The sequence below is a fragment of the Populus trichocarpa genome, chromosome 19, assembly GCF_000002775.5.
Source record: "Populus trichocarpa isolate Nisqually-1 chromosome 19, P.trichocarpa_v4.1, whole genome shotgun sequence".
Taxonomy (NCBI): Eukaryota; Viridiplantae; Streptophyta; class Magnoliopsida; order Malpighiales; family Salicaceae; genus Populus; species Populus trichocarpa.
In genome coordinates, this window is record NC_037303.2 from 1,388,589 (window position 1) to 1,401,541 (window position 12,953).

The following is a 12,953-nucleotide window of genomic DNA, read 5'->3' on the forward strand; positions in this document are numbered from 1 at the left end:
TTCTTAAGTTAATAAGGGCGGACAACTTGTCATCTGTTCTAATTATTTGGAGAAAACAAACTACGATGCGTCATCTGGAGCTCCGTAGAATTCAGCAACTAATTGGCCGAAAAATAGGGTTAATGTTTTTTTCACCCAAAACCTCATTTTCAATCTATTTTTGACCCAAAACACTTAGAAAAACATCTTATGAACCCTTGTTAAACCAATCTATGGCCTCCAAAAATGCAAAAAAAAAAAAAAACCTCAATACTCAAAATCAACCCGAAATCAAAATTCTTCTCGATCTCATATTTGTTTTTGTAGGTGTTTTCAAGGTAAAACAACACATATTCTTAACTCTCCATATTATATAAAATCATTTGACACAAAAATATACTGTTTCGGTGGTCAAAATCATCTCCAACCACAACTCTTTTTCTCTACATTGGAATCCAACGATCCTCTCTCTTTCCCCACCAAAAAAGAACTGGAAAAAAAATAAAGTTTCGTATCAAATTTAAATTTTTAACAATTAGAAGAACCAGTTACCTAATAGATAAAAAAGATAGGATACTAAATGAACTTCACAGCCCAATTTAAAAGACATCACTTATTTTACTCTTTTTTTTTACTTTAATTTTTTGTCTTTCAATTCAACCCTCTCTCCTAAAAAAATATACAATTGGATTTTAATTTGGGCTAAAAATGATTCAATTGTGTAAAATGAAAGTTCAAGGATAAGAATCAGAAATACTTAAAATAGCTTCCTATCTGGCAAAAGATGTAAAGGTTTGCAATAAAGGAAATGTGTTGGATAGACTAAGGTAAAGGATTTTTCTTGAGTCTGTAAATGTTCTGAGATTAGGGTAGAAGTATAAAATATAATTAAGGCTTCTAATGAATGATTTTACGTGGAGACTTATCACCGAATTGGATTGACTTTCAATGGGAACAATTGTTCCTTGATAGATGGAGGCGGTGTTTGGGAATCACGTTTTCTAAAAATTTAATTTTTTTTATTTAAAATTAATTTTTTTATGTTTTTAATTATTTTGATGCAATTTCAAATAAAAAATACTTTGAACCATTACTACACTCTTAAACATCCTCGCAATGAACGTAATGAATAAGGAATCCAACTCCAGTTTAACTTAGCTTTTCAGTAACAAGTTTTTTATTATAATTATTATTCATTTTATAAAAAAAAATAACATAATATATATCAATTTTCACAACTCTGACTATGAACTTTTAAAAACAATACTTTAATATAATATGAATATCCATAATTATAACTACTTTATAATTTCATTTACAAAGCATTGATGTTTCAAAAAATTTATATTTATTCTAGATTCATTAATCAAACTTAAATAATTATTATTATAAATAAAAATATATATTTTTGCATAAATAAAGTCAATATTACATATAATCACTCCATTAACTATAGGATATATACACCAGCAATAAGTATTGATTAATGAGTAATTAACGATTCATACCAGGAAACATGAATCACGAATAAAAGATAATAGCAATGGTGTATTTTCGTGAGTATTTAGTTTTCAATCTGTTTCTTATTCAGGATTTTTCAAGATAAAAAATTTGTGGTTCGTGGCATCAGCTTTTACTAATTGGATAAAGATCCTGGGCTGATGAAGAGGAAGAAGCAGTCCATGGTCCCTCTGATGACTTCACGAGGGACTGAGTTTCACTTAAACTTCCATTGGCAGAAGATTGAGCAAACTTGTTATGTAAGGCCGTAGCATACCCTGATGGATCACCCAATGTGCTTGGAACCATGACGAGTTCCTCGACATCAGTTTTTCCTTCAAGCATGCTTACTACTGTAGACATTGTAGGTCTAAGTGCTGGAGACTGATTTGTGCATAGCAGGGCTACATTGATCATTCTAACCACTTCTTTCTTGTTGAATTCAGACCCCAATCTTGGATCAACCATCTCCATTATGTCCCCATTTTTTTGTAAATACAGAACCTGAAATAACCAAAAAAAAAATTAGATATATAGCAGAGTACTAAGAGTAAACATGAACAGACAATTAAGAGACTAAATGGGCATAACTTACCCTATCCAGAAGGCATACAAAATTTTCATCCCTCCTAAATTTGACGTTGTTCATCCCAGAAACAATTTCCAATGCTACAACACCAAAGCTGTATACATCTGCCTTGTAAGTTAAGTAACCATATAATGCATATTCCGGTGCCATGTATCCCCTGCACAGAAAGAATAACTCAGAGACATTTTACTAGTTTGCTTCTCTAAAACATGTAAAAAATGCTAAATGTCTATTGTTTGTTTTTGTTTTCGATTGGCAAAAATATATTTCTTGCAGCCTAAACAGGATGTCGAACCCTGGATGATAATGTGAACCAGGCTAAACCTCTCCAAGGGTTAGTCTTAGAGGAACACAGCCATAGATGGGGAAACCCTGATCCACGAGAACCCTGCGGTGTGTGATTTGAACCCTAGATGCCTGCCTACCACATATTTTGAAGCTAACCCCTTCCATCGGCACTTGAGCCCAGGTACAGCATCATACTGTTTAAAACTAAAAGCTATCTTGGATAAATGACAGTACTTGTGTGTTTTCCTTACTGTTTTCTTTTCAGGATTTTTCATGTGTTCAATAAACCCCGTGTTAATATCAGAAACTCACATTGTTCCAGCAACTCTGGTGTCGATGTGGGTGTTGTCCTCGTCATCAAGCTTGGCCATTCCAAAATCAGATATCTTGGCGTTCATGTCCTTGTCAAGAAGGATATTAGTACCTTTTATGTCTCTATGAACAATTTTGAGTGTCGACTCCTCATGCAGGAAAACCAGACCTTTCGCTATACTTACACATATCCTCTGCCTTGTACGCCAGTCTAGCTTCGTTGCCTTGATTTCCTTTGTCCCTGCATAACCCAACCCATCAATTTCTTCTTCACTAATTCTATTTATATGCCATTAAAAGAACTGGTTTTCTTTCTCATTACTTTACATAAGATACTATGGGGAAGTGATCAGAGCCCTACCAAACAAAACATGCGCAAGGCTATTGTTTTCCATGTATTCATATACCAGCAACAATTGCTTCCCCTCAATGCAACATCCATACAATCTAACAAGATTTGGGTGTTGCAAAGCAGAAATCATGCCTATCTCGTTCACAAACTCACGATTCCCCTGTTTTGATTTCGCTGAAAGCTGCTTAACCGCAATCCGAGTGCCATCTGATAGTACTCCCTGTAATGAGAATAATTTTAGACAGAAATAAGTTCACTTAGGCCATTCCTTGATACTTCGATAAGAAAAAAGAAATAATATAGTAGACAAGTAGCTAGATGAAAACAAAAATCTGTACTATACCTTGTACACGCAGCCAAAACCACCTTCTCCAAGTTTGTTTGCTGGATCAAAGTCATTCGTTGCCGCTTTGATTTGTCTGAAGGTGAAGATACCAGTTAGCAGATCTAACCCAACAAGTTCTGCCCAAGGAACAAAGAGGATATGTATATATTAGTTCTTCTGCATGAATGATTCATCAAAGGAAGAACACAGATAGTTTTTGCAGTCCAATAAGTAAACACAATTGAGATTGCCAATTCCCATTGAAAAAACCATTTTTGAGAGTAATATAAAACCATTCCTTTAGCTTCGTCAAGCAGCTTCAACATTTGAATTGAGATAATTCTTTGACAAATGTATGCATTCATGGATCGACATACAGCAAATAAGATGCAGAAAATTGCTTATTGCCATGTTATTTTAGTGACTGGATTCCTCACTAGAATTTGCAAAATCAAATAAATGTGTCAACTGTACCTCGATCCCTCGATTTCCTTCCTCCCAAATGACCTTTCCACCAGAGAGAGGATAGAAGTATGAAAACGAGGAATAATGACAAAACCACGGCCCCAGCGACAATGAATCTCTTCCTCCTGCCTTTATTAGGAGGCTTGAAGTCTAGGCAGAAATAGAATTGCAGCAAGAGCAAGTATTGTCAGATCACAGTACTAATTATTCCTTCATTACAATGCCATTCCATTATATGTCAACCTACCAGATTCCACATCAATGGCTGATATTAGAGGACCATATATTCCTTTTTTGGGAGACGTTGTGGTTCCTTTCCCAGCCCAATGAAGGCGGATCTCTAAAGCTCCATTGGTTACAGGTGCTGTATAATTATGAATGTATACCTTATCCACCCCTCCCGCTTCCTTCACTATATCAAAATCCTTCAGCACAATAATGTCCTGCGAGAACAATTCTTCAATTAAGCTGTCAGCTATTGCATAAGGAATGAATCTATGATCTTTTAATTAATAGATACCTGAATATAAACATCAAATATCCGTCTTCCTAGACTGTAGTAGGATCTGTTATCCCTCATTACTATCTCTGCAAAGTGCAGCTTGATTTTGTAATTCCCATTTACCAGACAGAGAACGTGGTATGTGAGAGACAAAGGAGTGAGGCGTGCATTTGTGTACAATACAGAGTTGTCCATTCTGAGCATGGACTTGTTTTGTGCTATGTAGTTATCCAAGGAAGCAGGAACATCCCAGATATGTCCTGTGGTACTTGTTTGCCAATCCTCTCTTTTGGACGCATATTTTGCTGCACCTCCTGGCTCATTATCTTCTTCGTAGATGGTGTTTCCAATGGTGGCTTCTGGTCCCCCACAATTTATGTGCACTGAATATCGCTCTATTCATAGAAATAAAAATGGTCATGGCCACCGATATGATTAAACAAATTATAACACAAGAAATGTTAGGATCAGACCGTACGCTAAATCGGAGCAAACAGAACAGAAACAATTAAGATTTTGTGATGCAGGAGCATCCTTTTCCTCCTAGAGTGGAAATCGTGGTGGGACCCACGATGTAAATGCCCACATAATAGGACCTTTATATTTATTATCTAGTGAATATAGGAATAAGTTTGTCCGTTAACATTTGTCTAGGCTTTTGGGATCAACTGGTTGTTTATTCCTACACCAGTTGAAGGTCTTAGATTCGATTTCTTTCCAGAGGAGGATGATGCAGAGCATCATCTTCCTCTTGGGATGGAAATCCTAGTGGTCGGATGCATGATGGGGTAGCCACACGCAAAAAGACCATTGAGTTTATGACTGAGATGCTATGATCCAACGAATATAGAAATAAATATATAGTCTAGCTGACAGGTTGTTCCTGCATCATTTTTCTGTCTACTTCCAGGTGAAATGTAAAAGCGGATAGCTTTACAAATTTAAGAGTACCTTCAGAACAAGCACTCAGGCACTCAACAGGTTTCCTGGAAAGATTGGCCAGATAGAATCATCAGCTTATTTAAAAGAAATGACAGAGAAGAAGAAAATAAAATGTTCTATGTTTTAGATATTTATCAAAGTAGAAGCTTACGAATAGTTCCCTCCCCAAGTACTTTTGAACAGATTTCTGGCAAGACACGAAGAGTTAAGTTTTGTAGGTTATGAAGTGAACGGTGATGTGAAAAGAAGCAGACTTTCAAAATCAAAGGCAAGGCAAGGAAAATGAAATCAATCTTACAGTGTTTCTCTACATTTTGCTTCCGAAGTAAAATTGTTGTAAGAAAGATCGATTTCGCTGCACACAAAGATAGCTTCCTTAAACATTCAGCCAGTATTTCTGATTTGTTTAGAAAATTGCATGCACATGTTAGCTTTTGGTTGCTATCTCAACGCAGAAGAGATGAATAGACAGGAGATGAAGACAGTTGGGATATAAAGAACATGTCCTCACCTCACGTCTTTTCTGATTTTAACAGATAAAAATTCAATCCAAAACTATACAAATTTATTTTTATATCTTCATCTTCGTTACTGTATTTCTCCTTTCTTTTCTAGGACAATAACTAAATGAAACCTTGGAGATAGTTTGATCATTCATGCACGCTGTACTGAAAACTATCTGGAAACTTCTCATCAGTATAGCTCTTCAAAGACTAGGACATATTATTAAACCTACAGACACGCATCTGTTATAGGATAAGGGAAACCTGAAGTTGATGATTAAGTTTTTGGGTTTGAGATTGTTCCGATAAAGGCGAACTGAAGTTGATCATTTCTGTCTTTCAGGGGAGAGTTAATGGATAAAATATTCAATAATTCTAATTGAGTAAAAAGAAAATATATTACAAACAAAAATCTCAAAAATCATAATTTATATACAGAAATTAAGAAAAAACTAACATACTAGCGAGTATCTCTTTTCTCGATCCAATCTGGGATGGGCCCTGTAAGCATGTTCCTTGTAAGATACCTATGCAGAAAGTAAAAATTGTCATTTGGTTGAACATTTGTCCAAGGCTATCATTGTAAAGACTGTCTGGAGGACAAGTTTATCATCATAATTGCTGTACTCTACCATGAGAATAACTTGAAAAAAGGATTGAGCTATCGGATCAGCTCTGGTCAACATTTTTATTAAAAAAAATTAATTTTGTTCCATTCTTTTCACAAGATATTGACCCGATCAGGTTTGGACAGGGTTTGGCCAGGTTGAATAGGTTTGACAGTTCAATGTCTTGTATGGTTCAACTAGAATCTTGGCCCTGGTCATGCTCCGAGTCCTGGATTTTCTTCGACTAGTTGTCTGACTGGTTTAGGTTTAATAATTATGCTTTCATATGGCAAACATTAATTTCAGAAGGTAATATAATATAGTATACTTACATTTTCTCCAAGCTTTTTAGGCCATCATAATTTGTTGGAAGTGAACCATTTAATCTGTTGAAACTGATATCCCTGTTTTCGAAAAGAAGGGGGGAAAAAAGGGTAAAGACCATGGTTCATAATGCATTTTGAAAGTTATTTACAAATAATAATGTAGCTGCAATCTAAAGACAGCAGCTCTAAGTATCCATGAGATTCACACTTCAATCTTCATGTAGATGAATGACAGAATGGATGATATACAAGGGATAGAGTAAATTACAAAATTTTCAGCTGTGCCATTCTGGTCAAATATATAGGAAAATTTCCTGACAAGTTGCAGTTGCTCAACATCCTGCAATATACATTAATTTCATGTGAGCTAAATATATACTGTGTTGTAAATTAAATTGATCCTGGTATGAGAGTATCAGCTGCAAGAATAACTCACAGATACTTAATGCCTGCTATAGATTCTAGGTTGGGAAACTCTGAACCATCTCCAAGTAAGTTACTTATTTTTCTGCTCAATAGTAGGCAACATAAAAATGTGAGATGTTCAGGATTAAAGTTGTAACTGAGACCATAAATTTAAAACAAATATCTTACAGATCAGTTAGATTAGTCAAGAGAGATATGCTTGAAGGAATGGGTCCAGTGAAACCACCAGCTTGGATCTCTCTGTTAATACAAAATTAAAGTGGGATTAGGGTTCTGCTTCAGTGATGAGATTCGGAGCTTGTGGTAGAAACTAGCACGTACAATATATCAAGTTGTTTCCAGCTCTGAATAAAATCAGGTATTCCTCCAGTGAAGTTATTGCTGCTAAGCCTTCTGCTTTCGCCGAACGGAAAACACAGAATCAAGAAACTTTGAGAGTAAAGAGATGAATCTGTAATATCAAATGCTGCAACTAATGAGTATGCTACACAATAACCATGTGAAATGAGAACCTACAGTTCCTTCAAACCGGCAAGATTAGTGAGAGCCGGGGGTAACTCTCCAGTGAGATAATTGGCACTGAGAGTTCTGCAATCACAAAAGGAGAAAAACACTTAGCATTCAATAATCAGTTAGGACTTAATTTCTAATACAAAAGGTTGAATGAACTGACAGATTCTCCAGGTTAACCAAGCCTCCAAGCTCAGGGGGGACAGTTCCAGAAAACATATTGTTCTGAACGTTCCTGCATAAATGCCATCTCTCAGGATTACTCCTGACTAGACAATTGAACAGATTTAAATAAAATAAAAAACACAAGAAATTGACTAGTAGAAAAATGCATACAAGGATCTAAGTGTGGTAATCCTTCCCAGAGAGCTAGGAATTTTTCCTGTCAAGTTATTCACGCCGATAGACCTGTTGTTTATACAATCTATTAATTATGAGTAAGCAATTCCTTGGCTAGAAAACATGAAAGCAGTATTTTCTTACAATATTTCCAGCTTGGTATTAGCCCATTCAGATGGTATATTGCCACTCAGGTAGTTGGCCCAGAGATCTCTGCAGAGCAGATAGAGTTCTAATAAAATCGAATCATACGATGCAAATTCACGGTACTCAATCTGTAGAAATGTAGTAATTTGAAGCACTGCTTACAGATGTTTAAGTTGTGGTAGTTTCTCGATAGCTTTTGGGAGACTGCCATCAAGATCTTGCCTTTTGAGATATCTGCATTGCAAGAACACATGGACCCATCAATTCCTCAATACAAGGTAAGAATTCAAAACTTACAACCATTGCAAATCAACAATCATATGTCAAGAAAATACAAGACATAACTACGACAGCCAATGGAATAGAAAACCAAATTTTTGACTTATGCTAAAAAATTTATACCATTCTCTAACACACATCTAAAATGAAAGCTTCGAGATTCGAGATCCACACACACTACTAAAAACAGGGGCTATTAGCATCTGAATTTAGCAACGGATAATTCCGTTGCTAAATTCAGTAACAGATTTGCAACGGATTACACATATATTATTTTTTTAATATCAGCAACGGATTTTAGCAACAGAAAATCCATTGCAAACTTTACATTGAATTTAGCAACGGAAAATCCGTTGCTAATTAAAAAAATAATTATTTAAATTTTAATATAAAAATAAATGGAACTAACTATGCCTCTTTGACGTTTCATGCGTTGTTTCCTTTGTTATTTACTCCACCTCTGTTGAGCAGCTCTATCATTCATGAGAGAGAGAGAGAGAGAGAGAGAGAGAGAGAGAGAGAGAGGGTAGGTCTGTAGAAGATGTATGGAGATGGAAAGGAGGCATCTTAGCATCTGGCTTTGTTGATCAGAGAAGGTAAGAAGAATTGACAAGGAGAAGGGTTCGCTCCCATTTTCTGTGCTCTCTTTGTTCATGCTACTTCCCATCCCATAATTTATTTCCTTTCAAGCTGCTCCTTCCTTAAAGTCTCACATCTACTTTGCCAGTTTCCTTTCCTTTTATCCCACAATATAACTCGAACTTCCTTTTTGCTGGTAACCTGTGGATGTGCTTGCATGTTAGCTCTAGCAGATGGGGTTTGAGATTTTGGAGCTCGAAGAAATAATTTTGAAAAATGTTGCAGATAGAAGAAGAATGCGTCAATTGTACTGCCTGCACAAATACATTGATCGATCGTCCTTGAGTCTTCAGTTTTTGACAAATAAATTAAGTCAGATGCGTTGAGTTATTGCTGTACAGCTACCACTGGCATTCCTAGCCTGTGGCGCCGAGCATGTCATTATTGCTGTCATCCAGTAATCCAGCCCTTTTATCCGGAGAATTCGTTGGTGATTGTGAATATGAGCAACGGAGAATCCGTTGCTAGTTTTGCAACGGATTATCCGTTGCTAATTCTAAGCAACGGATTTTCCGTTGCTGTGAAATCAGCAACGGATTTATCCGTTGCTAAAAAATCAGCAACGACAAATCTGCATCCGATTTTTGCCGTTGCTGATTCCGTTGCTAAATTATTTTAGCAACGGATTTTAGTATTATTTGCAACGGAATAGTCCGTTGCTAATTACTACATTTTTTAGTAGTGACAATTTTATGCTTAATTTTTATCGAATAGAATAATAAGAGTGATAAGATTCGAACTCATCATTACTTGGTCAATAAAACTATATTGTTATGTCAAATAACCATTAAATAAGATTTCAAAATAAGATTTATATTATTTTCCGACAAACTCAGCTTTTCTTCAAACTCTTAAGCCTAAACTTCTGACAATTGCTCGATTTTCTTTGCTGGAGATCCTTTCTTTGCTATTCACGACATTTTCAGCATGATTAAGTTTTCCTTGAGATCCTTATCATACTTGTTTTTAGATAATTTTACTGCTAATGAATTTATCCGAATTTCTTGATATAAAATTCAACTATCGAAATGGGGTTTCTGAAGAGACTTTATACACCACAACTATTCCTCCATTCCCTGAACTGGCCCCATCAGAATCCTTCAGACCTCAAATTAAAATTGAAAATAAAAGCATGGAGTGGTAAGTGAAGAGATATACATGGCAATAACGCGGCACACACCCCCAGGAAATGAGCAGTTGCAAACAACTTTATTGTCAGCATCTGGCTTTGGAGGTAAAATTGTATCATTGCACAGTTTCATATTGCGATTCCAGCCTTTTTTGCCCAGTTGTGTTGCTACTTCAAGTAGAGCTTCCACTGCATAAATCAAAATTAAATCTCAACTTCTAATTCTGGGATGATTAGTTGCAGGTGGCTTCTACAATGCCTTGCCAAGACATATTTGCAAAAAACACAGAATTCTGTAAGAAAATCAATGCATGATGCCATTACTAACATGGTTACAGAATCCGGCAATACAATCAAATTTTGATGACTGCATTATCGAAGAGTATGATGCAGTGAGGATTTTGCAGATAAAAAAACTCCTGCTAGAAGAAGGCATTACAAGTATATGTCTTCCTCTAAACATTAAAGAATCTGCCCATCTGAACCAAATTAAAAATATATATATATATATGTACCTTCATCAGGAGCAAGGCTCCCAACTTGGGCCTCCAAGTTAATTGCTCCCATGCAAAACATTAGTAGCATAAGCATAAGTAAGCTAGATGTGACTCTCAAAATATCAGAGAGTGCAGTAGCCATCTTCCTTAGTCTGCAATCCACTTTAAGAGTTAGTAGGCTGCCTGGAGAGAGCTTTATGCATCATTATAGTTGACCTTTCAGGATGATGTGGGGTCTTTCTTAAGTTGTCTTATATATATATATATATATAAGCCCACACTTCTTCAAGTATACCTTTGTCTGTACTAGACCACTTGTGCCCTTGCATTTTATCTCTTAGTCAACGGGAAGATTGATAATAATAAATATCATTGGGAAATTGGAGAGGAAGTATCCGACTATATAATTCTTTGAATCCACAAAACCATGAAAGAGACTCATTGTATATAAATATTTCATCTTCGAGCCTCACTGGTAGTTTCTTAAAAAGATAGTGTATCAACGTTTTATTAGCTATCGTTTAGTTATTGTCCCGTGATAATAGAAACAAAAATAATAGAATCAAAAATATATTTAATTAAAAAAATAAACATATAAAAATAAACTTGTTTTTAAAATAATTTTATAGTGAATTTTTGTATTTTTAAAATAAAAATATAGAAAAGAGATGCTATATTTTCAGAAACAATATTTTTTATTTTTTATTTCTAAAATATTTTTGTAAAATATATTTATTAATCCAATTGTATTGAATAATATCTCAATGAAATATCTTAAAGAATATCATTTCAAAGTTGGATTCCTACCAGTCTGTCTTGGGTGGCTCTATGAGATTCCTTCTGTTTTTTCTATGGAATCTTAAGCTTTTAGTATGCTGAGATGAAAGTTTATCACATGTTGGTTTTCTAGTCCTCCACACTATTTGACCAAAATATTAAATCAATTTTTTATATTTTATTATTATTATTATTATTATTATTATTATTATGGACATTGACAAAGTGTTTTCTTTTACAAACGGATGCGTTAGGAAATTAATATAAACCAATGGTTATTAAAAAAAATTGAAGTTTAAAAAGAGAACGTGTTAGTGAGTTTTAAAATAATTTTTGAAATTATTAAGTTTAAATTTTTTTTAATTGAAATAATTATTTGATACATAAATTATATCATAAGAAAATTAAATAATTAATATAAGACTGCAAATCTTTTGACTCTGATAAAAAACAAATTAACATAGGCCTTAAAATGCAATCTAATTTCCAATTCGAGGAGGCATGCAAAATATGAGGCAATAACTCGATGCCTACATCAAAATAGAAGAGGGTATCAGAAATGTTTTTCATTAATTAATGATTAATTAGAATTTAGTGTTTATTGTGTATTAAAATTAATTAATTAATCGCTGTCATATAAAAAATAATTAAATCATTAATGTTTTAGTGTTTACCATGTTTAATTTAATAGTATTTTATTTCAGAAAATGCCTTTTATTATCAAACTTTCAATCCTAAGTACTTATTTCTTAAAATAAAAAATCAAAACAAAATGAAAACGAATATGGCATGGACAAAAAGGATGAAATTATAAATGAATATAAAATATTGGGATTAAATAATTATTTCTAAAAATTAACCACGAAGATTAACTAATTTTTTTTATTAAACTACAAAAACTAAATTATAATTAACTCTTAATTAATCTTTTGGCCATAATCAACGTTAAAGTTAGTAGCAAAAACTTAATGAAAAATAGGTGCCAATTCGATGCATTAATCATCAATGATAATTGTAAATTGTCAAATAATCATGAAAACTACTTAAGGAGTTATGCAAAATCTAATTGATGAATTTATATTATTTTTTAATATATTTTTCCAAATAAAACTCTATTAAATTAGAAATTTGTATTATTATTTTGTGTTTAATTTTATTAATTTAATCAAGAAAACAAATAGGATAATAAAATTAAAAAATAAGTCGAAAATAAATCCAAATACCGCAGGAATATCCAATAGCAGACATGATATCATTTACCAACACGTGTAAAGTTAAAGTTGAAGCTAATGATTCTTTTTGTCGACAACTGGTGCTTATAAATTTCTCATCAACAATTCAGCAGTGTTTTAAGACCCGGCCCGGCCAGACCCGGTCGACCCGGAGGGTTGACCCGGGACCCGGCCGGCCCGGCCAAACCCGGCTGAGACCCGGGTTTATTTTTTTTATATATTCTTATGCCCGAAACGACAAGAGCAGAGAGACGAATCACGAGCATTGCAGAGCAGAGAAGTGAGAA

The 12,953-nt window shown here is 34.3% G+C and overlaps 1 protein-coding gene across 2 annotated transcripts; it reads right to left on the reverse strand.

Annotated features, from left to right (window-relative positions):
- Positions 1–1,341: 1,341 nt before the first annotated feature.
- On the reverse strand, positions 1,342–10,877 carry LOC18109895 (probable LRR receptor-like serine/threonine-protein kinase At1g07650). 2 transcript variants are annotated; one of them, XM_024591548.2, is made up of 24 exons: positions 10,676–10,877; positions 10,190–10,349; positions 8,276–8,347; positions 8,111–8,179; positions 7,964–8,035; positions 7,791–7,862; positions 7,634–7,705; positions 7,439–7,510; positions 7,286–7,357; positions 7,128–7,199; positions 6,960–7,031; positions 6,698–6,769; positions 6,219–6,284; positions 5,553–5,609; positions 5,406–5,441; positions 5,264–5,298; positions 4,331–4,707; positions 4,058–4,253; positions 3,820–3,960; positions 3,364–3,482; positions 3,030–3,240; positions 2,669–2,909; positions 2,075–2,225; positions 1,342–1,983 (listed from the first exon to the last, which is right to left on the reverse strand). In XM_024591548.2, exons 1-24 carry the CDS (start codon positions 10,797–10,799, stop codon positions 1,606–1,608), a joined length of 3,009 nt encoding a protein of 1,002 aa, XP_024447316.1. In that variant the 5' UTR covers positions 10,800–10,877; the 3' UTR covers positions 1,342–1,605. The 2 variants fall into 2 exon arrangements, with proteins under 2 accessions (XP_024447316.1, XP_052305299.1); XM_052449339.1 differs by lacking the exons at positions 10,190–10,349; positions 10,676–10,877 and having other exon boundaries at positions 8,111–8,198.
- Between the last annotated feature and the right edge of the window lie 2,076 nt (positions 10,878–12,953).